Source organism: Pleurodeles waltl, chromosome 7, assembly GCF_031143425.1.
Source record: "Pleurodeles waltl isolate 20211129_DDA chromosome 7, aPleWal1.hap1.20221129, whole genome shotgun sequence".
NCBI lineage: Eukaryota > Metazoa > Chordata > Amphibia > Caudata > Salamandridae > Pleurodeles > Pleurodeles waltl.
The window spans coordinates 568,087,369-568,115,247 of record NC_090446.1 but is presented as its reverse complement, the minus strand read 5'-3'; the positions used below and the strand labels follow the sequence as shown (position 1 = coordinate 568,115,247).

At 47.3% G+C, this 27,879-nt stretch overlaps 1 protein-coding gene across 1 annotated transcript in view; it reads left to right on the top strand.

Moving 5' to 3' along the window:
- The window catches only part of LOC138304357 (cytochrome c oxidase subunit 6A, mitochondrial-like), a 70,400-nt gene extending 42,923 nt beyond the window's left edge, over positions 1-27,477 (top strand). The window contains exons 2-3 of the mRNA XM_069244339.1: positions 25,367-25,509; positions 27,216-27,477. Of these exons, the coding sequence (XP_069100440.1) occupies positions 25,367-25,509; positions 27,216-27,311 (239 nt within the window). The 3' untranslated portion in view covers positions 27,312-27,477. The remainder of the gene's footprint in view (positions 1-25,366; positions 25,510-27,215) is intronic.
- Positions 27,478-27,879: the final 402 nt, after the last annotated feature.

The following is a 27,879-nucleotide window of genomic DNA, read 5'->3' as shown; positions in this document are numbered from 1 at the left end:
TCTTTCGATTTCTGAAACCCTGTTCATTTCTCCGGGGGGGAGGGGGACAAAGGCAATATGTGTACCATCTATTGCCCCAATGATGTTGGGGATATGTCCCATTGAATAGAAATCAGCTTTCACTGTGGCCAAATCCTCCACCTGGGGGAAAACGATGTAGCTGCGCATGTGTTTCATCAGGGCAGACAACACTCTGGTCAGAACGTTTGAGAACATTGGCTCTGACATTCCTGCTGCCAAGCCCACTGTCACTTGGAAGGAGCCAGTTGCCAAGAAATGGAGCACAGGTAGGACTTGCACAAGAGGGGGGGATCCCAGTGGGGTGACGGATAGCTGAGATCAGGTCTGGCTCCATTTGGGCACACAGCTCTTGGATTGTGGCCCTATCAAGTCTGTAGGTGAGGATAATGTGCCTGTCCTCAATTGTTGCCAAGTCCACCAGGGGCCTGTACACGGGGGATGCCTCCATCTCCTATTCATCCGCAGTGGTTGTAATCTAGGGAGCAAAACGATGATCATCTGGTCAGTTTTCAACATTTCCAAAATTTACAGTGCATTGCATGTTGTTACAGAAACAGTATGTTGATGTTTAGCCCCAAAATGTGCCTATGTGTGCTATGACGCAGTTAGGTGCCATGGCCTGCCCCCCCCCCACCTGAAATGGCAGCTACCTGTCCTGTGTGGATGGACAGGTGGAAATGAGGTAATGCCGCTGACGTTGTGCGCTGTTGTGGGAGGCGGTCGAGTGCCGCCGTGCAACTCCTCATTGGTTGTTATTGAGCCCTACGGCCCAGGAGGCTGAACCACCGACGCTGAGGGCACCAGTGGGACGGAGGGCGAGGGGAGCACCACGGCTGGGACAGGAGGGAAAAGTTCAGACATTGATACTTCCTCCAATGGAAGCTCCCTAGTGGTGGTGGACAGCTCTGTGGCACCCAATTACAGGTACAGCCACCATCCCCTGTACCAGCACTGCCCTCCCAGCAGCCCCTCAGTGAGTTGCCCGTGCCCACTCACCCAGGAGGGTGGGCATCTCCTTCGCCCCAGGCACCTCAAGCCCTGCCCCAGTTAGCCCTGCTGCCCTGAGTGAGTAGGCTATTGACCTCCTGAGATCCATCTCTGATGGACAGTCAACCATTGTGAATGCCATCCAGGGCCTGGCAGGGCATTTGCAACATACTAATGCATTCCTGGAGGGCATTTACTCTGGCATGGCGGCCCAACAAAGATCATTCCAAGCTCTGGCCTCCTTGATGGCAGCCATTGTTCCTGTCTCTAGCCTCCCCTCTCCAACTTCCTCTGCCCAGTCCCATGCCCCTGAACCCTAACCTACCCCAAGCACACATTCAGACCAGCATGCACCCAAGACAACACACAGGAGTGGTTCAGGCAAACACAAGCACCACACATCATCCCACAGGCACTCACACAAACACCATCCAGATGCTGACATAACAACATCCACTGCCTCCACTGTGTCCCTTTCCTCCTCCTCATCCACCTCCCTCCCAGTAGCGTCTCCACTCACACCTGCATGCAACACATCCACACCCACTGCCTCCATCACCACAACACCTATCAGCACACGCCCCTCACTGGCAGTCACCACCCCCACATCCATGCACACGTCCCCTGTGTCCTCTCCCACTGTGTCTGTGCCCCCTCCTCCCAAACTACATAAACGCAAGCACTAAGACATCCAACAGCCATCCACCTCACAACAGCATCCAGCCCATGCACCTGCACCCAAACGCAGCAGACAGACACCTCCTACAACCACTCCATCTTCCTCCACTCCCAAACCTTCACCCTCATCCCACCACAGTGTCCCTAAGAAGCTTTTCCTCTCCGCCGTTGAGCTCTTCCCTACCCCCCGTCCTTAACGTCGGGCCATGGTGGGAAGAACCCAGGCCAGCACCTCAGCCACCCAGTCCACGACCACTGTAGTTTCGGCAGCTTCTGCAGGTGTGAGAGGCTCCAAGGAGAAACCCAACAGCACTGGCAGTGTGCCTGCATCAGCTGCCAAGGGGAAGGGCAAGGTGGCACAATCACATAGCAAAGGCAAGGGCAAGGAGGCACAACCAGACAGCAAGGACAAGGGCTAGGAGACACCACCAGGCGACAAGGGCAAGCAGGCACCACCAGACGGCAGGGGCACGGAGGCACCAAAAAACGGCAAGGGCAAGGAGGCACCACCACACGGCAAGGGCAAAAGGCCTGCACCTGCAGGCAGGAGGGACAGGAGGCCTGATGCTGTGACAGAATCTGAGCCCACAAAACCAACCATGGCGCTTCTTCCGTTGGAGGCTTCAGTGGAAGGGAAGGAGCCCGCCCACTGGCAGCACCAACATCAGCACCGCAATCAGCACCGCCACCTGCACCGGCACCAGCACCGCCACCACTGCCAGCAGCAGCAGCCCCTGTGGGTAGCCGTCCGAGGCTGCACAGGAAGGGCAGGAACCTCCCCCCACCACTGGCAGCACCAGCACCACCATCAGCACTGCCACCAGCGCCACCACCTGCATCACCACTGCCAGCAGCAGAAGCCCCAGTGGGCAGCCGTCCGAGGCTGCAGGGGAAGGAGCCTCCCCCCTCCACTGCCAGCACCGACACTAGCCCCGCCACTGCCACCACTGAGCAGCCGTCACCACCGGCAGGCAGTGTGTAGTCCTGCCTCCATGGACTGCAGTGCGTCCTGGCCCCTGAAAATCCTGTGGGTGTGACACCCAGGTGAGAGACTGTGACCTTGCACTCCCAAAGATCTGCATCACAGGGCACAATGCCCCCACCAGAACCAGTGGAAGAAGGCATCCACTCACCACATCCTTGCCAGGATGAAGCACACAGGGCGCAAGGTCCCCTCCAGAACCAGTGGGCAAACCACCCACTTGACAGACTGTGGCTTTGCACTCCCCAGGACCAAGCAGTGGCCAAACCACGCACTTGACAGACTGTGGCTTTGCACTCCCCAGGACCAAGCAGTGGGCAAACCACCCACTTGAGAGACTGTGGCTTTGCACTCCCGAGGACATTGCACAGGGCATGTTGCCCCCTCCAGGATAAGTGGCATTGTACCATCTTCCGGCTGAGGTGTCCCCATTCCCCGTCCCCCTGAGGTGCTTGTGTATTTTTGACCTGATGCCCCAGCAGTGTTCTCTCCTTGTTGATGCAGGAATCAAGTGGGTCCTTGGCCTATGTGATGTGGCCCTGTCGCCCATTTACATTATGGACTGGGAATGTGTCCCTCCATTTGTATATCTGTAAATACTGTTTTGAATTTAGAGGATGTTTTTCTGGATTTTTATCTTATTGCACTCACTTCAAGCACTTCCTTTTGTCCTCGCATTATTCCTGAGCGGTACGGGGTGGATGTGTTATGTTGTTGCATCTGCTTGTGTGCATGTTGTTGGGGATGGGGGTGTTGTGTGTTGCGTGTGTGTCACTCTCATTTTCCTCCCCCCTCACCTGTGTGCTAGGCGGCAGTACTCACTGTGGTCGTCGTCGCCGGCATTGGTTTTCCTGCTGTAGGAGGAGGTGGACCAGCATGGGGAAGATCTGCAGTTCGGGCTCCATGGCGGCATGGTTGTTCCCTGAGTGTCCAGAAGCGAGTCCTTTGCCTTCTGTGTTCTGTTTCCGCCATGCTTTTTATGTCGTTGGTACCACCCCAGAAAAGGTGATGGATAGGCCTGTCATAATAGAGTTGGCAGTACATTGTCTTCCGCCTGGCTGTTGGCAGTTACTGCTGCAGTGCTTGTTGCTACCGCTGTGGCGGTCGCTGTGTTTAAGTGGTTGTATCTCAATTAGTACCCCTACCAATCCACTTGTCTCTTTTTTCACTGCCTCTTTAGGCCCTCATGTGCTCTGCTTGTCATAATGTGTTTTCACATTATGTGCCAGCGTGATTGTTAGAAAATCTGAAAATCCCCCACCCTTGAGCTACGCCCCTGGCTCCAATGGATCTCTTAGGATTGCAGATTTAATCAAATGCACACATTTGCATTTCTTTCTGGAAGGCAGGCACGCTGCTAAGAAAGCTTGTTGTTTGTTTAAGTGTCTGCCCCTCCCTCGCCAAAACAGAAAAAAAGACTCTCTTCCACTACAGCTGGGGAATTCTCATTTATTTTCTCCTTTGGTCCAAAAGAAACAATTATGGACAAATACTGCCTGTTAAAACTTTTATCAAGGACAACGGACATTAGGAAGAAGTTACGACCAGTCTGAAAATGTTTGACTGGTGGTCACCCTACTACTGTCCCAGAGAAGCACAGCTGGCACTCGAGCCCTTGGCTGCCCGTGTGGGTACTCTGCTGAGTCAGCAGGTGGCTGCTCAGGTTCATGATTGTACTGGTAATAGGGCACAGATCTCTGCCCATTTTACTCCAAGTAGCTGAAAAATACAGTGCCCTTAGCACAAAGATGCCAGTCTTATGGGCTACGGCGACACAGACAGACGGAAACATGCAGGCAGTCATGTTCACTTGCCAATCCTCATGTAAGGCAAGGCACAGTTGTGTCTTGGACAGTATGCAACTACTCCAAAGGAAATTGGTTGAAGACAAATATTTGGCCGGTGCCCGGCGATCAAGGTCTGAAAAATAAATCGGAGACAAACATATGTAAGAGAGGAGGCACTGCCACCTTCTGGAAAATGTGAAATTAACTTCAAGGACACTAAAATGATTTCATTTTTATGAAAAACGCACATTAAAAACAGAAATATAATTTACTGAAAATCAGCACTTACAGTTACCTCAAGTAATAATAACTTGTGCCCTACGGTAAGTATAACTTGAGGTCTCGCCAAGCACAGCTTGACACGTTCTATAACATCATTGATAACATCACTGCAACATTTAAATGACATCATTGATGACAAGACTCTGCATAGCTGAAGTACAAGTTCTAGTTACGTTAGGGCATGATTTATGGTTCTTTGAGATAACTATACCTAGTGAATTTTGGTGCTTTTTAAAGTTAAAAACATTATATTGTCAATGAATTTTTCACCTAACTATAACGTTTACTTGAACATATACATATACACACACACACACACACATATATAGATAGATTGAAGGTACATAGAAATGGAGCTAAGAACATTAAATCTATATTTAACCTACGTATAAGTACAGTTGTGATATTATGTAATCACTATTCTGGTTATGAAATGTTGTCTGACAAAATTTTGGGACTCAACATTGTAACGTTTTTTGGTGGTTACTACTATAGACCTGCAAGGTGTGGTCACTATTGTGCTTGTATCTGATGTAGTCGCTACTGCAACAATGATCAAAGTAATTCATAGCTAAAGACTATTAATCAGAAGCAGCCCTCATTATAGAAAAGGTTGAAGTCTCCCGCTTTAATAAATCTTCTGAAGCTGCTCCCAGGTCCACCAATCACATCACACCTTTATTGACAGATGTAGTTCTGAGTGCCAGGTAACAGATAACACAGACACCGGTATAGAACTAAGTTAAGCTTAATTACACTTGCCCTCATTATTACCCTTTCTCCACTACCAGGGGAGCTTACCTCCACCCATGCTGTCCCAGCGATGTCCTACGATGAACGCCCAGTGTGTTTATCCATCCACACTTACAGTCCATTTGTAGAGACAGTGTTGTCTAGTGTGTTGTGAAAATCAGATTCTTCAGGGGCCTAGTGTCTTCATCAGGACATGACAAGTATCACCACTACATCGGAAAACAAATTCTGCACATTGCCGTCAGCGCACACGAGGAAATGCCATTATCTGGTGAAAGTGTACCTCCAGCAAGTCACACGTCACATTGGATCCCCCCAGAGGCGATTCAGCTCTTCCTTTGCACTTCATGAATGCACAAGGGGGTTTTATTTTGTTCTTTCTCGGCGGACGATGACTAGATCTCAACCACATCATACTTGGAGCGGACAAGGTTACAGCACAAGACTCAGTAACACTCCTTCCTTTGGTTAGTGGTCTTCATTTCAGCACTTAGGCAGCTGGGCCTTGGGTTCTTGAAATTAATTCTGTAAGAAGGTACCATCTTTCTTGGCATGTTACCCCCAATTTTACATGTCTGTCAGTATGTTTTGCCTGTCTCACTGGGATCCTGCTAGCCAGGACCACAGTGCTCATAGTTTGTGGCCTGAATGTGTATACCTGTGTAGTGCCTAACTGTGTCACTGAGGCTCTGGTAATCAGAACCTCAGTGCTCATGCTCTCTCTGCCTTTAAATATGTCACTACAGATAGTGACCACTTTTACCAATTTCAATTGGCATACTGGAACACCCTTAGAAGTCCCTAGTATATGGTACCTAGGTACCCAGGGTATTGGGGTTCCAGAAGATCCCTGTGGGCTGCAGCATTTCTTTTGCCTCCCATAGGGAGCTCAGACAAACCTTTACACAGGACTGCTAATGCAGCCTGAGTGAAATAACGCAGATGTTATTTCACAGCCATTTTCAATGCACTTAAGTAACTTATAAGTCATCTATATGTCTAACCTTCACTTGCTAAAGGTTAGGTGCAAAGTTACTAAGTGTGAGGGCACCCTTGCACTAGCAAAAGCGGCCCCACATAGTTCAGGGCCATTCCCCTGGACTTTGTGAGTGCAGGGACACCATTACACGCGTGCACTACATATAGGTCAATACCTATACGTAGCTTCGCAATGGTAACTCCGAATATGGCCCTGTAACATGTCTAAGATCATGGAATTGTCCCCCCATTCCAAATCTGGTATTGGGGAGCCAATTCCATGCATCCCGGGGGCTCCACTATGGACCCCTGGTACCGGCAAACCTGCTCTCTGGGGTTTTCTCTGCAGCTACAGCTGCTGTCACCCCACAGTCAGGGTTCTGCCCTCCTGGGGTCTGGGCAGCCCTGGAAGGCAGAACAAAGAATTTCCTCTGAGAGCAGGGTGTTACACCCTCTCTCTTTGGAAATAGGTGTCAAAGGCTGGGGAGGGTAGCCTCTCCAAGCCTCAGGAAATGCTTTGAAGGGCATATATGGTGCCCTCCTTGCATAAGCCAGTTTACACCAGTTTAAGGAACCCCCAGTCCCTGGTCTGGCGCGAAACTGGACAAAGGAAAGGGGAGTGACCACTCCCCTGTCCATCACAACCCCAGGGGTGGTCCCCAGAGCTCCTCCAGTGTGTCCCACACCTCTGCCGTCTTGTTTCCAGAATTGTGAGGGCACTCTGGAGGCCTCTGAGTGGCCAGTGCCGGCAGGTGACATCAGAGACCCCTCCTGATAGGTGCTTACCTGACTAGGTGGCCAATCCTCCTCTGTGGGCTATGTAGGGTCTCTCCAATGGGCTTTTCCGCAGAAAACGACTTGCAAGAATCCAGCAGGACTCCTCTGCACTTCCCTCTTCAACTTCTTCCAAGGATCGACCGCTGACTGCTCCAGGACGCCTGTAAAACTGCAACAACGGAGCCAGAAGACTACCAGCGACAATGTAGCGCCTATTCCTTCTGGCGTTCTTGACTGTTTCCTGGTGGTGCATGCTCTAGGGGCTGCCTGCCTTCACCCTGCACTGGAAGCCATGAAGAAATCTCCAGTGGGTCAATGGAATCTTCCCCCTGCTTCAGCAGGCACCAAAATTCAGCTTCACCGGTACTCTGGGTCCCCTCTCATCCTGACGAGCATGTCCCCTGGAACACAGGTGGTGGGCCCAAGTTACCCAGACTGTCCAGTGGTCCAACTGTCCAAATTTGGAGGAGGTAAGTCCTTGCCTCCCCTCCCCAGACAGTAATCCTGGGCACCATGTGATCTGCTGCTACAAGGGCTCCTGTGCACATTTTCATGCACAGCCAAGCCCAGGTCCCCAGCACTCTGTCCTGCATTGCTCAACTCCCTGAGTTGACCTCGGCTTCGTGGGATTCTCTTTTGCAGTGTTGAGATTGCCACCGTGTTCAGACTTCTTGAACCCTTGTTCAAGTGCTTCTGTGGGAGCTACATTCTTGTTCATGGGCTCTCTACGTTGCTGAGGGCCCCCTCTGTCTCTTCTCCCAAGTGGCGACATCCTGGTCCTTCCTGGGCCCGGCCAGCACCCTTTTTCTTCAACTGCAACTCTTGCAGCTAGCAAGGCTTGTTTGTGGTATTTTGCCAAAGAAACAACTCTGCATCCTCCAGCACGCTGTGGGACATCTTCTGCATGAAGAAGAACTTCCTACCTCCTTCTGTTGTTGCAAAACCTGCAGCTTCTTTCAACCAAAGGCAGCCATTTTGCACCTTCATCTGGGGTTTAGTGGGCTCCTGCCCCCAGTGGGCACTTTCGCAAATCTTGGACTTGGTCCCCTTCCTTTGCAGGTCTTCAGGTCCAGGAATCAGTCTTCAGTGCTTTGCAGTCTGTTGCGGTCCTTGCAAAATCCTTTATCTCAACTTTTGTGTTTTTCTGGGGAAATAGTAGTACTTTACTCCGCTTTCCAGGGTCTTGGAGTTAGGTATCTTTTACACCCTTAGTGTTTTCTTACACTCCCAGCGACCCTCTACACACTTCACTATCCTAAGGGTCCATTCGTGGTTCGCATTCCACTTTCTTAGTATATGGTTTGTGTTGCCCCCAGGCCTATTGCATCCTATTGTATTCTCCAGTGTTTGCAATACTTTCTGACTGTTTTACTTACCTGATTTGGTTTGTTGTGTATATTTTGTGTATGCTACTTACCTCCTAAGGGAGTATATCCTCTGAGATAGTTTTGGCACATTGTCACGAAAACAAAGTACCTTTATTTTTTAGTAACTATGAGTATTGTCTTTCTTATGATATAGTACCTATATGATAGAAATGTTATTGCATGAGCTTTGCATGTCTCCTAGTTCAGCTTTGGCTGCTCTGTTATAGCTACCTCTATCAGCCTAAGCTGCTAGAACACTTCTTCACTCTACTAATAAGGGATAACTGGACCTGGCACAAGGTGTAAGTACCATTGGTACCCACTATAAGCCAGGCCAGCCTCCTACAAATTCAAATAAAGTTCTCAGCACCCAGGACATTCTATCTCCTCTCTTGTTCAGATCATAAAATGCAAGCTATTCCCTCAGTCATATGAGTCTGGCCCTCCCTCATAGAGTGCAGCCAATCTTCCTGTAGCTGCTGCTGTCCTCCAAGCTGGGTGTGTTGCTCTCCCGCTACGTCAGCTACCCTACCACAGCACATTTCATCCTGCAACCCAGGTGTAAAATTCCACCTCATTCAGCCTGTAGCTCCACCTCCTACAAGATGAAGAGATACCATGCCCTAAGTTATTAACCACAACTATCCAGAAACCATATAGAAAATGTCTGGTCATGGGAAGATAGCACACAGCTATGAAGTGAGTGGTTTTCTCGCTGAGTCATGAAATTGTACTGACTCTTTGTTTCCCTTCCCTCATTCTCATGCCCTAAGCGGCTCAATCGGCAGGTTCCAGTGGCATATGCGAAATGCCTTGTTTCTCTTGTTGATTTTAGGTGTTTCTCTGTATGCACCCAGAGCACTTCCTCAACTGTGATAATTTTTTCACATTTTTATAAAGCACGAACAATGCCCAAGGGCACTTGAGTGTTTTACATCAGCATTAGTTACAATACACAAGATCAGATTCTTCAGACAGGTGAAGCAGTGCTTAGAGCAGAGTGCCATGGGTAGGCTATGCACAGTCCTCTAACTAACCTCGCAATCGTTAAAAGCAGTGCTCCGCAGCTGTCAGTTTATGAAGACGTAAGGGATGTTTCTGATGGATACAACTACCTGTGGATTCCTCACCTAATGAATTCCTCACCTAATGAATACCCCCATTGCGCCAGCATTCAAAGGAAATCTTCTTCCTAGCTTCTGCACGTTGACGAGGACGTCACAGTTGCCCATGCGACGCTGTCTGACGTCATACAGGCAATAAGAGGTCCTTGCCGACGTGCCGACGTCAGTTCCCTTTTTTCCGTGCCATTCGAAACGGTTATCTTCGAGGGAGCTACTGTTGCTGTTCGACAGTTACAGAGCATTTTTTGTATATATTTTTTCTTTGGGATATTACAATGTCGCAAAGAAAGTCAGGATTCAAGCCCTGCCGTGAGTGTGGGGGCAAAATGTCGGTAACAGACCCACATTCTGACTGCTTGTGGTGTCTTAGTTCCGACCATGATGTTGATAAGTGCGATTCTTGTCAACATATGAATCCTAAGGCCCTGAAAGAGCGTGAGGCCAAGCTTTTTCTGGCGAAGTCGAAAAAGAAGGAGAAGAGACATCACCGAAAGTCCTCGTCACCGAAGTCTCATCGGCGTCATCGGGACTTCCGGCGTCGTCGAGAATCACGGCGCCGGTCGAGTAGGGAGAGGTCTCGGTCGAGGTCACCATCATCTCGACGTCGGAAGACTTGGGAAGTCAGTCCCACTGTCACTCCCCAGCCGTCGACGCCGTTGCCTTCTCCAGCTTCACCGACTTTGCCCGTGTCATCGGGCCAACCACCTTCAGTGTTTGAGGTTCCGCAGCCTCAGATGTTTTCTCCGTCTTTGCATACGTCGAGGTCGGTGTCGCCTTCGAACCAGGCACCCCAGTACCCGGCTTTCCCGGCCCCTGGAGCGGATAGTACCGCATTCTTAAATGCAATGTTTTCCATCTTCCAACAGAAGGCTCCAGGTGGTGGACCGGCTGGTCCTTCGGGCCCTTTGGCTTTCAACATGGGTGCTCCGGCTCCGCTTCGACCAGCACCCTTTATGCCCTTTCTCCCCCTGGGGAACGTGGGCTCGGCGCCGGTATCAGCTCCGGTGGCTTCGGCTCCTGAGACTTCGGCTCTGACAGCTTTGGCTCCGGCGGCTTTGATGTTTCAGCCAGTGACGCCGTCTCGACCTCCTACAACTCCGAGGCAGTCTTCACTCCATCCGGTTCCTCTTTCGGCGCCGAAGAGGCCTTTGGCGCCTGTAGACCCGGTGTCGGACGGGTCCGAGGATCGGCGTCGTTCTTCGATGTCCGCTGACGCCATGTCGACGCCGAGAATAGAGGAGAGGCTTGCTCTCCGCCTCCTTGAAGAGCAGGAGTACCAGAGACAAAACCTGGAGGAAGGAGAGATTGAGGACTCTCGTGAGGGTCTCCATGGACTGGACACTGCTAGTGGCCTAGATACCTCCCCCGAATGGGACTTGTCATCTCCTGGGGAGTACACAGAGGAGGTGGCCACTTTTCATTCTGTTATCAGGAAGGCAGCTGGCTTCCTGGACCTCCCTTTGCCGGTGACTGAAGCTAAGCAGAATTTGTTGACAGAGGTGTTGCACCCTGCCTCTACATCGGCAGAACCACTTTTACCATTCAATGAAGCGCTAATGGACCCCATAATGGAAGTCTGGAAGAAGCCGGTGTCTTCTTCAGCTGTCAATAGATCTGTGGCTAGGAGGTATCGGGTTGCACCGGCTGACCCAGGTTTTCTTTCCAGACATCCAACACCTGAAAGCTTGGTGGTCCAGGCTTCCTGCTCGGCAAGGTCTGCTCCTGGATCTTTTCCAGCTGTACCCTCGGATAGAGACTCCAAGAAAATGGACATGGCATCCAAAAAGGTGTTCTCATCATGTAGCATGGCATTGAAGTCCACCAATGCTACATGTATTTTAGGAAGGTACATTTATGCCCTGATGGATGAGATTACATCAACGCATACAGAGGTTCCTCAGGGACTATTAAGCCTGGTATCGGACGCTCAGGCAGCTGCAACTCAGGTTATCCAATCTGGGTTGGATACAACTGACTCGGTTGCTAAGACAATGGGCACTGCTGTAGTTACGAGGAGGCAGGCTTGGCTTCGTAACTCAGGATTTTCCTCTGATGTGCAGTTGACCCTACTGGACCTTCCTTTTGATGGGGACTAGCTCTTTGGTGCCAAGGCGGATTCGGCCTTAGAAAGGTTCAAAGAGAGCAGGGCCACGGCCAAGTCGCTGGGCTTGCAAGCCACTTCTTCTACTTCCTCCAGATTTTTTAGGAGGTTTCGAGGATTTGGTTGTGGTTCCTCCTCCTCCTCCTTTCGAGGGAAATTCCAGCAACCCACCTCTGCTCTCTCTTATAGATCTTTCAGAGGGAGGGGTAGGGTCCGTACCAGGGGAGCCACTCAGCAGCACTCTGCCTCTTCCTCTGGAGGGGTGCAGCAGGGAAAGCAGCCTTAGGCTTCCACCAATTCCCACTCACTCCACTCCTGTAGGGGGGAGGTTACTGAATTTACTCCACAAGTGGGAAGTCATCACATCAGACTCCTGGATTACCAGCATTGTGAGAAAAGACTACACCCTTCCCTTTCAGGAGTTTCCGCCCCCAATCCCGCCCCGCCCATCTTATTGTTCAGAAGAACACCTCCTGTTGTTAGAACAGGAGGTTCAAGTCCTCCTTTCAAAGGGCGCGGTGGAGTTGGTTCCAGAGCAGGAAAGGGGTCAAGGTTGTTACTCGAGGTACTTCCTGATTCCCAAGAAGGATGGTCGGTTGAGACCAATCCTGGACCTAAGGATCTTGAATTGGTTCCTCAAACAGGAAAAGTTCAAGATGCTGACCCTAGCTCAGGTGCTTTTGGCGTTGAACAATGGAGATTGGATGGTGTCTGTCGACTTGCAGGATGCTTACTTTCATATCCCGATACTCAAGTCGCACAGGAAGTATCTCCGGTTTGTGGTGGGGTCGCGGCACTATCAGTTTGCGGTCCTTCCGTTTGGTCTTACTTCAGCACCTTGAGTCTTCACGAAGGTGATGTCGGTGGTTGCAGCAGAGCTCAGAAGGAAGGGGATAGCAGTATTTCCTTATCTAGACGACTGGTTGATCAAAGCCATGTCTTCGGAGCTCGTGTTGCATCACCTGCAGTCGACAACCCAGTTGTTGTTCGACCTGGGCTTTTCGGTGAACGTGCCCAAATCTCACCTAGAGCCCTCTCAGCGCCTCCTGTTCATAGGGGCAGTACTGGATACAACATTGAATCAAACCTTTTCTCCGCCTCAGCTGATTCAGGACATTCAGGCGTTGGTGCCAATGTTTCAAAGTGGAGCAGTCATTCCAGTCCTCAAGGTCCTACGTCTGCCCGGTCTGTTTGCCTCCTGCATACTGTTGGTCACGCATGCTCGCTGGCACATGAGGGCTCTTCAGTGGTGTCTCCGAAGGCAGTGGTCTCAACACAAAGGAGATCTCGAAGGATCGGTAAAGATCTCCAGAGATGCTGCTACGGATTTGAAGTGGTGGATTGCGGGCGACAATCTTTCCCGAGGAAGGCCGTTCTCGCAACCTCCACCAGTGACCACAGTAATAACGGATGCTTCCACTCTAGGGTGTGGAGCTCATCTGGGGGACCTGGAGATCAAAGGGCTTTGGTCTCCAGTGGAACAGATGTTTCATATCAATCTGTTGGAGTTACGGGCTGTACGTCTGGCTCTCAAGGCCTTCCTCCCATCCCTTCGCGGTCAGTCGCTTCAGGTCCTGACGGACAATACTACCGCGATGTGATATATAAACAAACAGGGAGGGGTAGGGTCATACCTTCTCTGCAGAGAAGCTCTTTGGCTATGGTCCTGGGCAAAGGACCATCAGATTTGCTTGGTAGCAAATCATCTGGCCGGAGTCTTGAACGTACGTGCGGACAATCTCAGTCGCCATTTTTCGGCCTACCACTAGTGGCGTCTCCATCCAGATCAAGTCCGTCTAATCTTCCAGATGTGGGGGTTTCCTCGGATAGATCTGTTTGCCACCCGGGAGAACTCGCACTGCCCGTTATTCTGCAGCCTCCAGTATCCGGTACAAGGAGCATTGGGGGGCGCGTTTTAGATGACCTGGCGCGACCAGTTGCCTTACACGTTTACCCCCATACCCTTGATTCCTCGAGTATTGAGGAAAATACGCCAAGACCGGGCCCAAGTCATCTTAATAGCTCCGGATTGGCCAAGGAGGGTATGGTACACGGACCTTCTCCAACTCTCAATGTGCCCTTTGTCCGTCTCCTTCTCAGGGCAGACCTCCTCTCGCAGTCGCTGGGGCAGGTTTTACACCCCCACCTCCAGAGCCTGCACCTTCATGCCTGGAGATTGAACGGGGCAACCTGAGTTCCTTTTCTCTCCCGCCTGATGTAGTGGATGTTATCTTAGCGGCCAGGCGACACTCCACTAAATCTATCTACGCTAATAGGTGGTCTAAATTTGTGGTTTGGTGTGGAGAGAGGCAGATTGATCCCTTACGTGCTCATTTGTCAGATGTTTTATCTTTTGCTTTGTCTTTAGCACAGAGGGGTTGTGCAGTAGCTACTGTTAAGGGTTACTTGTCTGCCCTGTCAGCCTTTCTTTGTCTTCCAGACCAGCCTTCTTTGTTTAAATCCCCAATAGTACTTAGATTCTTGAAGGGCCTTATGAATAAATTCCCTCCAACTCCTTTCGTTATGCCTCAATGGGATTTGACCTTGGTTCTAACTTTCCTCATGGGGTCCCCTTTTGAGCCTATGCATTCTTGCCCCTTAAGATTATTGGTTCTTAAAACGGTTTTCCTGGTTGCAGTTACCTCTGCAAGGAGAGTGAGTGAGTTGCAAGCTCTATCTGTAAAACCCCCTTATACATCTTTTTATGGGGATAAGGTGGTGTTGAGGACCAAGGCTGCTTTCCTTCCGTAGGTTGTTTCACCCTTTCATTTGGCCCAGACAATTTCTCTATCCACGTTTTGTCCTCCGCCTCATCCTTCAAAGGAAGAAGAGAGACTCAACCGCTTAGACCTAAGGAGGGCGCTAAGCTTTTATATAGACAGAACAAAGGATTTCAGGCTGGAGGATCAGCTCTTCATCGGATACGTGGGAAAGAGGAGAGGAAAGGCAGTCCACAAGCGAACACTCTCCAGGTGGGTTGTTCTTTGCATTAAAATGTGTTACTCTTTAGCAAAGAAGGAACCCCCTGATGGTATAAGGGCTCATTCCACCAGAGCTAAGTCGGCCTCTTCGGCCTTGGCTAGGGGTGTTCCTGTGGTTGACATATGCAAGGCCGCAACTTGGTCATCCCGTCACACTTTTGCGAAGCATTACTGCTTGGACTCTGAGGTCAGAAGGGATGGCCATTTTGCACGGTCGGTGCTGCAGGATTTCTTGGTTTGACCATTCAGGCACCCTCCACCGAGTGCGGTACTGCTTTGGGACTCTATTCATTAGGTGAGGAATCCACAGGTAGTTGTATCCATCAGAAGAACGAGTTACTTACCTTCGGTAACAACTTTTTTGGTGGATACATTAGCTACCTGTGGATTCCTCACGGTCCCACCCGCCTCCCCGTTGCCTGTCTGGTCTAGCCAAGTAATTCTTGGGTGTGCTCCTCTTGGTTTTGAGGACATGTATATATTCTGTACATATGTTCTTATTTATATATATATTGTTCATATAATTATATATTTGTTTAAAAAAATAAAGGATTGAATTCTCAGAATGATGTGTTTGTTTGGAATATCATTAAATATTTCTATTGTTCTTTCATCTCAATGGCCTATTATTCTCAGGCACGTAAAAAATGTTGGTACTGACGTCGGCACGTCGGCGAGGACCTCTTATTGCCTGTATGACGTCAGACGGCGTCGCGTGGGCAACTGTGACGTCCTTATCGACGTGCAGAAGCTAGGAAGAAGATTTCCGTCGAATGACGGCGCAATGGGGGTATTGATTAGGTGAGGAATCCACAGGTAGCTCTAATGTATCCACCAGAAAAGTCGTTACCGAAGGTAAGTAACTCTTTCGTTTAGGGTGTCCCTTCCAAATACAGAATCTGAAAGGGATGTATGGATGTTTTGCGACCGCATTAGGGTCACAAAACATTCGTATTTTACTGACTCCAAAGGCGGTAACCCTTCACAAATCGGAAGGGGTCCCCAGGGGACCTCTTCTCCTTTGAGAATGGAAATCAAAATGTTTTGAGAGCAGGCAGTGGTCCCAACCACTCTCTATTCTTAAATAAGCATTTGCAAAGCAATAGGTCTCATATTTTCTTGAGTTACAGCTATTCGTATTATAAATTGATAGCAAGACTTCTCTTGCCACATAAATTGGTGAACCCTGCCTCATAATTTTGACTTTTCCTGCCATATAATTCCAGTGGCCTTGCATATACTTAAAGCACTTCCATTTACCTTCTTCCTCTGAGAATCAACTGAAATAAAAACTAGGAAAATGTTTGTATGTACACAAGAAACAAAGCGTGATCACACTAGAGGTGTCGTGCCGCAGTCAGCCGTAGCCCAAGCAGGAAGATCGGCCCTGGGCGCGGTTGGGGCCGTGGTTTGTTTTCCTGGCCGCAGGGCTTGCCGCGGCCCCTTTTTTCTGGCCTCATCTCGCCCTAGATTGGGCATGGGGCATTGGCGAGTTCAGGGTGCGGCGTGCCCTCAAAATTAGAAGTGGGCACCCATCACCCCACCCCTCACTTACCTGGTGTTTACCTTTTCTTTTTCTCTGTCTTCTTTTCTCCTTTTCTTCTTTCCTTCGTTCTTCCAAATAGGAGCCATGTTCTTCTTTCTCCTAGCATGCCCTTCTTCTTCTACCTCTTTCCCTGCATGCATTAGGTTCCCTTTCTAAAATAGCGTCTTCATCTAGTTTCTCCTATAGTCCTTTCCCAGTCCAACATGGCGTCTTTTACTTTCCTGTATGTCGCATCCTGTTTTAGGGTATATAAGGTGTGGGATTCTTGATCTCTTTGCGCTGCAACTCTTCTTTTGTTGGTGATCACGCTCTGGTTGTTTTTCCTCCAGCCTTTTCCTTGCCTGCTCCAGTTTCTTCCAGTTATTGTTTTCTTTTTATTGGAAGCCTTACCTTTTTCTTGTGCTTATTCTCTGTTCCAGGGAGTTCCAATCATAGAGGTTTTTTCCCTTTGGGATTTTTCTTCTGCGGGGCACAGACTGTCTTTTGACATACCATTGTCAGCAGCACTGTGGCTACCAGAAAGGGTCGCCCTTACCTTGGTCAAGGCAGGACCTACAAGGATCAAGACCATCTTGCAGTTCCAGTTGGCCCGAGCCATAAGTGCTGAGTAAACCTTGACAAGAGGAAGCCTGAAAATGCGTATGTGCAGCAGCGGCTGCCGCAAATCTCAAGGGGAAGGGCAGACGGGGGTGGGGATAGGGACGGGGGATAATTTTTTATTTATTTTTTTAAACGAGTGCGATCACGCTTTGTAAAACCTTGAATTCACCAAGGAGCACTTGGATAAACAATAAAAGTAAACTGGTAGTCATTCAAAGTGCTCAATTACTGCCTAGCAAGATCTTCCTGTGTAGGTAATAAAAAGAAAAAATAGTCCAGAATTCATGCAGAAAACATATGTTTGTATGTTTTCAGTAGTTGACCAGTGTGCTCAAGGAGGGGTAAACACAGGAAAAGACATGACGTTTGCATGTGTTGGAAAATGGGTCATTGGTAAGGGCAAGTAAGTACCTACAATTAGCAATAGGCCTCTAACCTCCACTTAGGTCCAGTTAGGTCTCAGTAAATTAAACCCAGCTCAACCCTTGGTAGCTTGGCAACGAGCGACAAGGCTTAACTTAGGAGACAGAGTGTAAAGCATTCAAATATCACAAATCAGTAATTAAATAAAACACAGGAAAAAGTTTAAAAATCCAAAACCAATTTATTAAAATTACACAAAAACGAATAAAATCAGATAAGGGGAACCGGAGATATGAATTAAAAAAAAAAGTTTTTTTAGCGCCTAGAAACAAAAAGCGGCAATCAGGTCATCTGGTTACACCTCGACCGGGGCAAATTCAAAGTTTAAGGCCGACCGCAATGGAGCCCGGCTCGGCTACAGGCCGCTGGAGGCCTCGGTCAATAGTTTACCTTCGCACTTAGTCGTTTTTCTGAAGATTTTCTTCAGCGGGACGAACCTGCCAGTCCATTACGACCTCCTTGAGCCCTTCTCCGGATACGCATCGCGGGAATCCTCGTTGGAGATTTTTACCTTTGGACTTAGTCGTTTTTTAGAGGTGAAAATCCTTCGACCGGGGTAAACCTGGATCTTGATCCGACGTCCCTGGAGCCCTCCTCGGACACGCTGGCTGGGAGGTCCCGGTCAACTTTTTACCTTCGGACTTAGTCTCTTTTTTGGAGATTTTCTTTACCGGGACGAACCTGCAAATCAGGCCGGGTCGCGGTTGAGGCAAGCCGGCTAGAGTTGCCGCGACGGGTCGGTCCCTGTATGGAGCTTTTTTTCAAAAGTTCTTCAAACTTCTCCAAACTTCTGAGGCTTCTCCCAGATGTAATTTTAAGGTTCTTTTGGGGCCCACAGCTCACCCCAAGGGTCCAGAAGCTCTGAGATTAATCATGGGGGTGCGGACTACAACTCCCAGAATGCACCTGGTGCAAACTCCTTTTTGGCCACTGGGCAGTGGTCAGCTGGTTGATTTCTTCAGGAGTTGGTGCAGGGGACTCTTGTTAGCAATTGTTCACCTGTAGCAAACAGGGAGTCCCTCCTTGAACCAGTTGAAACCAGGCAAAGTCCTTCTTGTGGTGAAGCCCAAGTATGCAGCTGGTGCAGTCCTTCTGAGTGCAGGTTCCAAGTGCAGGCCAGGGATCCAGCAGGGCAGTCCTTCTTCTCCTTTGGTTCTTCCTTGTTGGAATCTGATGGGGATCTGAGGTGTGGGTGCAGGTCTGCCAGTTTTATCCTTGCTCCTGGGTGAAAAACAGGGGGGTCCTGATTCTCCAATAAGGTGCAGGGTCCTTCCCCCTGTGATGACCACTACCTGGGAAGTGTGGCAAAAATCAATGCCAGGAGGCAACATTCTTCAAAAATCCTTCATGGCTGAATCTGATTTTTGGAGGTTACATATGGCTGAGCCCCACTGTTGTGGCTAAAAATCATAAACACACCCCTCTCCTGTCCTCTCCTAATCTAATCAAGGGGGCTCCTAGTTGTCTGGGGTTGCAGGATGTGGGGGTGTTGCTGGGTTGTTCCAAATGTCCTTCTCTGCCTTTGAAGACCAGTTTCGCAGCCCTCCCCCTTCCTGCCTCACCATCTGCTGAAGGGAAATTCCCTCCTACAGGCACATCTCTTTGTGTGAAGCCAGGCCACTTCACACCTCATCAAGCAGCCTAGCCAGGCTGCCAGAGGCTGGCCAATCAGGGCACAGCAGCAAAAACAATGCAGGGTTGAAATTGGCAACCTTTCAGGTAACGTTTAAAACTCTACCCAACAAGTTATATTAAATCCAACAACTGGAAGTTGTGAGATTTATTATAACAATTAATTTGATACCAAACTCTTGTATCTGTCATTTAAGGGGACTTTAAAAATTAAAATAAAGTCTCCCCATTCTAGCCTATGAAGGCCATTTACTACAATGAGGGAAAAACGAATTTGGCTGTTTTTACCTCACCAGGGCTTATAAAACTACTTTTATAAGGTCCCTGCTTATAGTTACATGGCACCCAGCCCTAGGGGCATATAGGGCACACCTTAGGGGTGATCTATATGTAAAAATAAGGTAGTTTAAGACTTTGGAACTACGTTTAATTCCAAAGTCTAATTTGCCTATAACTTTAATTTAAAAGCAGCCAGCAAGGCAGGCCTGCCTTTAAAATGACACTGGGCACCTCAGCAGTGCACCTATGGTGCACTACCTATGCTGTGGTCCCTAAACCTACACGCCCTACCATATACTAGGGACTTATAGGTAGGTTAACTTAGCCAATTATAATTAGCCTAATTTGCATATCCACTTTACACAAAGCACTGGCCCTGGGACTGGTAAGCAGTACCCAGGGCACAGCCAAGAGTCAGTAACCACCAGTACCTGTCCAAAAAGTGTGGGGGTGACCAGGGCAAAAAGGAGGACTTTCCTACAGCATGCCTTTCACAAGTGAAATTGAGGGAATTTTAAAATCCAAGCGCACAAACCAAAGAAAGTGATGGGTGTGACGTGGGCATGGTTAAAAGCCCTACAGAAAGGCAAAAGGTTGCGCACTCAACCTAAAAATGAAACTGCAAAGTTTAATTTTTTCATTTTAAACACATCCTGTTTTCCTTTAAGGAAAACTGACTGCATTAAAAAAATTGCTTTATCAAAAAGCAGTCATAGACATGGTGGTCTGCTGACCTCAGCAGGCCACTATCCCTATATTGGCTGCGATTCCTAGTGACTGTCCTCTCACTTCATGGCAGCACAGATTGTCTCAATGTGAGGTAACACCAGGGCGGTAATCAAGCAACACAATCAAAGGAAAACTGGTTGCATTACATCCTGTGGATGTAGAAATTAATCTTTGCAATTGTAAAGCACCACATTCAGCCTTTACAGAATACAGTGTCTTGTCCCATGTGTGGTTCGCTGGGGAACTGAGGCAGGAAATTCACTGTACGTCACCCAACACTACATGCAATGCAACAGTTTTCCCATGGATTGCGAGACAACAACTCAATAGGAACACAACAAGCCACAGTAAGAGACCACAAAAAGAAGGCAACAGAACAACCACTACCAAACGCAAAAAATGAAAAAGCAAAGCACCAGCAGCAACAAATGCAAAATAACACATCATAAAACACTGCAATACAACCCAACACCAGAACAACACAACAACCCAGCCATTTATTTGTGTGATTGTCTTGTGATTGGCACTGTAATGCTATATAGTTGTATTATGTTGCTATATGGAGAACTGTATTGGTGTGTTATGGTGTTGTGCTGGTTTTTGCAGTGATGTATTGGTGTGTCACATTTGGTTTTAGTATTGGAGTGTTGCTGTACTTAAGGGCTGTTTTTTTCATGTTATGTGCATACAATGTTGTGTTTTTTTATTGTCTTGCCTTGATATGTTGTTGCATTGTGGTGAGGATTTGTTGATGTGTTGCATTGTTATTTTGTCTTCATTCTGTTCTGTTATTTTGTTGTGGCTTTGCATTGTGTATTTTTGTGCTGTTTCTTATTCTGTGGTTTTGCATTGTCCTATGCCTTTTTACGGTGTTTGTGTTATGTTCTGCTGTACTGTGTTCTGTTATTATAATGTGGTTAGGTGTCAGGTTGTTGCAATATAATGTTGTAATGTTGTGTTATGTTGTATGTCAACTATCATCCACTGTAGGTTGGAGGCAGGTAGCTGACTTGTACGTTCCACTGGAGCTTGAGTGGGACTCCTGGTGCCCATACACTAGAGTCCCAAAGCAATTACGAATAGTATGAGTTTCTAGACTCAGTCAGTCTTAGAACAATTTAATCGCATTGATGTTCCTGTTCACCTTCTGAGCCTGACCCCACCACCATGAGGATCAAAACATCTTGGGCCATGAAAGTCTGCAACTCTACCAGGATTCTATTAATCTGCTGTTAGGCAGCACTCACAAAGGCCCTTTCAGATACTGTTTTGTGACCAGTTCACGACAGAACACTTTCCAACCTATTGCCCACTGTGCTCCACAACACTCCACAACACTGTGCAGACCTGGTTTCTAGACCATCATTGTGACGCATTATGGTCCATGTAGCTCCATCACCAAACCTTACATAGATCTTGTCCTGGCAGTGAATGTCTATTCCTTATCATAGTTGATTCCGATTCATACTCTGTCCCTGCTTTCCCTTTTTTAGTGTTGAGCCTGCGAGTGCATGTGCTAGCACATGTGTCTCCCTTTGCGAGACTCTGTTGTGTTCTGTAAAGCGCTTGGAGCCCGCCTGTCACTCACCATTTGTTGGTTTGGGTGGCACTCTTATTTTACAGCCTCGTAATTCGTCAAGGTACGGATGGCATAATTTTCGTTTCTCTGTGTGGAGCAGGGTTCAAGCACAAATTGATACAACTTAATTAGGCCCCTCTGCCACTCCCGACGTGATCGAGGTACTATTTGTTCTTTTTAACTTTTAGTGCCCTGCAAACAGAAGCCTTGTGACTGGAAACAAAAAGTGCCCAACAGGCATAAAATTTCAAAGTTTTTTTTTTTAAACCTAACTTTCTGGTATTTTGCCAAGTTATCTTTTCTCAGTTTCTTCTCAAGTTTTCTTGTGTTTTTGATCGTGGGTGCTTTTGTCAAAAGATGACAATTAACTTGTTTGAAATGTGAACAGTGTGTGGCATAGTAAAACATAGCTACCAATGACAAGATCTTCAACTAGGACAACAGGGAAGAAGAAAAAAATAAAAGTAGTGCCTTAATCATAGTTCGACCAGCTGAAGCAATCAAGCTGATGCAACCAGTACTTGGTTCAGGCATTGGTTGAAAGAAGAGAAAGTGAAGCCAGCACGTGCTGGGCTATTAGAAGGCACCAAATAAGAGTGACAATGAAGGCAACCAATGTTAGGTAAAGAGCAGGTTGAAAGCCACTTGTTGTACACTATGGACCAGATGTAGCAACAGTTTTTCATGTCGCAAACAGCAAATTTAGCTGTTTGCGATGTGCAAAACCCACATCGCGATGCCCTATTTCTGTTTTGCGAGTCGCAAAACAGGACTGCGGGTCGCAAATAGGAAGTGGTGTTCCCCTTCCTATTTGCGAGTCGCAGCGCGATGCTGCATTGCTTTGTGACCACGAACGCGGTCGCAAAGCAATCGCAGTTACTATTAGTGTCACACTGGTGGCAACCCGTTTGCAAAAGGGAAGTTTTCCCATGGGACCCCTTCCCCTTTGTGAATGGCCTGGAAAACATTTTTTCAGAGCAGGCAGTGGTCCTATGGACCACTGCCTGCTCTGAAAAAATTAAACTGAAACGTTTTATTTTTTCATTTTGTATTGCATCTCGTTTTCCTTTAAGAAAAACGGGCTTCATTGCAAAAAAAAAACTACTTTATTTAAAACCAGTCATAGACATGGTGGTCTGCTGTCTCCAGCAGGCCACCATCCCTGTGAGTGCTGCGAGTCGCAAGGGGGTCGCAAATTGCGTGGGCCTTTGCGACCCCCTTGCTATTTGCAGATGGTGTCAGGGACACCATCCTGCTTCCTGAATTGCGACTCGCAAGTTGCGAGTCTCTCTGACTCGCAATTTGCAAGTCGCAATTCAGAATATATATCTACATCTGGCCCTATATCTCTTGTGAGAGTGCAAGCAGCACATGTGCTGTTGCAGCAAAACCTAGGCAGGGAGAAACAGAAAGACAAACATTGGAATTTTGGAGCACTATAAGCCCTGAGCCTTTTCATTATCTTCAAGTCTAAAGGCCCTAGTGAGAATTTGTTTTATTACAGCTTAAAACAGTTATTTTCAAATAGAATTTCTGCGAGGGGCTTACTTCTTTAGCAATCCCATCTGGGTTGTAAAAAAGTCTTAATAGGCAGAGTGCCCAGCACAGTAGATGCTGATGACTGCTGTCTGATTTTTATTGGGATGGTAAACGTGAAGAAAATATATTCAATTAATAAGTATAAACCAAACCTCCATAATGCCACAGTTTTTCACATTCGTCATTATGAAATTGGGCAGATATGCAGGTTTTTACATAATATTAGGAGTGAATTATTTGCACAATTAAATCACAGCTATGTAATTAAACTAGCTTGATTCACTTCCAAGCTTACTTCACTTAGAGGTAGGGGACCACCAGGTTTCTAAGGGTGGAGCCCCTGAAAGCTCCACAGTTAAAAATCTGTATCCAGGTTGCCATCTATCTCTGGGCTGCAATGGTCACATTGTCAAAATGTGCACCCTATTTAGAACAAGGGTGCCAATGTTAATTTTCCCTATTTGGGTCCACCATGCAAGACATGGCAGACAGTGTTTGACAGCTGCACATGCACAGTCAAAACCCACACCTAAAAAGCTCATCATGTGAATTTTAGACGTAAAATATAAACAGTGCATTACTAAAATAATCTACTTTACGTAATATCACTTTACATAATAAAGTCATTATATTGAAGGATATTAAATCTATATATGCATGTGTGCATATATATATATATATATTTATATATACATATAGAGTGTCCAGTAGAAGGCGTTCTGCCGAAACGCGTTGACATTTCTCTTCACGACTCTGTGAAACCTTTATAAGCAATACATTTGATGAATTGAACACGTCTTTGTCGAACACGACTTTGTTCCAATGGTGTGGATTTAATTAACGGGATTGGTGCAGCCGTCAGATGGTTATCGTTCCATCTGTTGAAGATTATTATATATATATATATATATATATATATATATATATATATATATATATATATATATATATATCAAACCAAAACCCTTTCAGGGATAGAGCGACGCATAAATTATGCAAAAAACTAAGGAGAACTCTGGGAAGTTTCCCAGAGTTCTCCTTTGTTTTTTGCATATATATATATATATATATATATATACTGTATATATATCCTCTGCATCGCTCAGTGCGGCCCCTGTATGAATCCGAAATGGATCTGTAGATCCGGACCTCAACCAATTAAGAAAACACACCCACTCACACACACACCCACACACAGGCCCACAAAGCCACTACCACACACTGTCACACACCCATAACCACAGTGTGGGGATTGCGGCATGCAGGGGTTTGGCTGCAGGGCGCCAAAGGTTGTGCACATTGACGCGTGGAATAACGTATAGTAATTAAATATTACTTTATGTCACAAAAACCCTAGAAATTCAGTGAAAAACCCCCAAAGATTACAGGGACTTCATAGTAAGGAAATAGAAATAAAACAAAACTAGAAATTCTGCAAAAAAAGGCAAGGTTACACTTTTCTCAAAACACTATCACAGTTACTAAGGTAACTATCCTTTACGCCCCCTCCATGCACTGCTAATTACCCCACATATTACATCAACCTTGAGTTACATTAGTCAGGACACCTCTGACATCATTAATATCACTGCAACATGTGCAATATATATATAAAAGCACCAAATCAACTTGTTCTCTATAGTGGTCGTACAACAGGACCAAACTAGTGATCAGAGATCACTCATTGCAAAATGCAGGGTGATTTTCAATCATGTATTCCTGCAGATTAACATCACATTGAAACAAACAGATGCAAATTACAAAGGTCCATGGACCCTGTAATACTGTGCCTAGGGTGGTAGAAGGCTTTTGTCATTTTTCAGCTTGACATGGAAGTCATGGTGCTAAACCTATGCTTAAAGAGTTTGTTGTAAAAATGGCAAAGGTCTTTGTCCCTGTCTAGCTTGGCATGGATGGCACGATGCTAATCCTATGCTTAAAAACTATGCTGGAAGACCAGACATTTGAGGTTAGCAGATTCAGAAGATTACTGGTGTTGTAGGGTGCTCCATATAAAGAAGCTGTTATCTGCCTAATCTTAGAAACTACACAAAGTTCCTTGCTTACTGTTTTGCATAATTTATTGAGCACTCTAAGCCAGACAGAGGGGGAGAGATTATTAGAAGAAGGGGCTACTATGAATGAGTGAAATATAAGATTAAAGAACATACCCTGTTACGACTAATTTCATCAGCCTTTGATTCTCTGTTTTGTGGAGCAGCTCGCACATGGAAGATCCTGTCCTTCGTCATAGCACTGCCTGGCGTGGCCGTCTGCATGCTGAATGCGTGGCTGAAGAAGCAGAATCACCCACACCAGTCCCCTGAGTTCAAGCCCTACACCCACCTTCGGATTCGCACTAAGGTATGAGGAGACCCTGCGAGCTAAGGAACTGGAGGTGGACAGTATGAGGTGAAAGACAATGGATGGTAGATCCGTGCAAGAGGTAGAGCAGCAATGTGGTCTTATGAGGAACCACAGAAAATCCCTGGAGACAGGCCTTAGATTAAGCAACGGTTTCTTGTTTTCCTGAAATGGTGCCATAGTTGGTATTGTTTGTGTAATCCGATGTCCCCAGGCAGCTGCCATTTCTGAGATATGTCACGGGCATAAGTCTCGAGTCTAGGTTATGTGGGACCATGGAATGTGGGTAATAGCAGATCTGTGTGGGATGGAAGTACCCTAGGTCTGAATCATGGAATCAGGAACCGCAGATAACACGCGGTCTGTGTAGGAAGTGGGTGAATGTACAGCTCTGAAGTGAGGGTCCATAGACTGTGGTTTATCTGTGATGGTGGGAGCAGAGTCTGGAATCAGGGTTCACTGATTGTAGATAAGACAGGTCTGGGTCGAATGGGTGTGGTACAGGTCTGTAACGAGCGAGTATGGACTGTGGATACCAGCAGATGTGTGTGTGTGATGGACGGTGCTCAGGTCTGTAAAGAGGGACCATGAGTTATGGTCTGTGTGAGATAATAGAAACAAAGGCGCCTAATGCGAGACTCTGCTCCGAGGGTAATAAGTGGTCTCTGTAGAATGGAAATAGTGCAGGTCTGTGGGGCATAGCAGGAACTCAGGACTGAAATGAGGGACTGTGGATAGGGTTGTCACCCAGCCAGCATTTCAAAAGCAGCAAATTAACGGATGGGGCTGGTAATGATGACGGCCGCCATGGTAAGGGCCGGTATTGCATAATTTGTAAATTGATAAATGTCAGGACGAAAAATATTTCTCTAGAGGCCAATGCAGTTTCTATTACCTAAAGTTCCTGCCAAATGCCAACAATACCTACTTACCATTACAGTCCTAAAAATGTGACAATTTGGACTATTCTTTGTGACTGACAATTGTAGGAATAGCAGGAGCACGCTGGCATTATTTTTCTATTAATATATTTACTTGTCAAACACTTTGTTCATGTGCTTTTCTAAAATAGACTGACGTTGCCACCATCTGGAAGACTGTCAGAAATTTGTGCCCGTGTCACGAAATAAGTCCTGGTGCTGAGCACAGCAAACACTGGGCAAATTAAGCACCAAGGGCCTGTATTCAGAGTAGTCCTATGCCAGGATTGCGCCCTAGTTGGAAATACATTTGGCGTGCCTGCAGCTGGTTAATAAAATGAGGCACCAGAGAGCTACTTTCGTGTTCTGAGGCCGATAAACACATCTCTGCACCTCCCCCAGCTCACCTGAATCACTCACTGATTAGTTCCTCACACTGGAGCCAAGTTGTTTGTTGGGTGGGTGGAGCATTAATAGTGAAAGGGGACAAGGGGTGAGCAGTAAAGAAAGCAGGCTGATGGGGTGGTTAAAAATAGTGCCCGCAGTATGTTGAAAAATGAGTGAAAGCACTTTATTGTGAATGACTGGGACCAGGTGACAGGGTCTCTTAATGCAGACAGCCCTCAGGGACTCAGGTGTGTGGGGAATGGATGAAACATGGGGGTGTAATGGAGGACCAAGGGAGGTGGTATACATCGGACAAAAGTAGCACAGGTCTGTGTGAGGGGGAACTGAAGTGATGGACTCTCGAACCCCCAGTTACTCAGTTCTGTCCTTGTTTTTCAGCCGTTTCCTTGGGGAGATGGGAACCACAGCCTCTTCCATAACCCTCACACCAACCCTCTCCCGACAGGCTACGAAAAGAAGCATCATGGCCCGTGAATGAGACCCACAGTCTGTGTTTGGCCAGGATTCCCAAAACTCTGGCACACGGTGGATCCTTCGGAGACTCAGTCTCAGCGCCTCGAAAACTTTCACAGGAGCTCTCAAAATGGCCCAGTGGCCTTTGCCTGCAGAAGAGAGAAGTTAAATAAAAGCTACGCATGTATCCCGTGGTTATCCAGTTGAGTTATTATACATGCAGTATGGTGGTTTATATTATTAAAACTTCATATTGACTTAGGAAAGTCATACCTTTTATCACTCAAACTACCTGGGCTTCTACTGTGACTAATTTTACTATAGGAGTTTGCCTAATCATAGGTCACATCTCTAATTAGGCTCTGTTTACCAGACTTTTACATTGGTATATTTTAGAAAGCAATACTACCGTTGTATAGTACCAGGGCACAAGTCCTAAACAAGCATTCACAGTGGAATGGGTCTCGCATATGCTCGAGTTAGAGCTATTAATGTTGTAAACTCGTAACCTGACCTTTCTTGCCACATAAATTGAAAATGAAAAGTAGAACAGTTTTACATAAGCGAGCCGATTCAAAGCACCACGCCA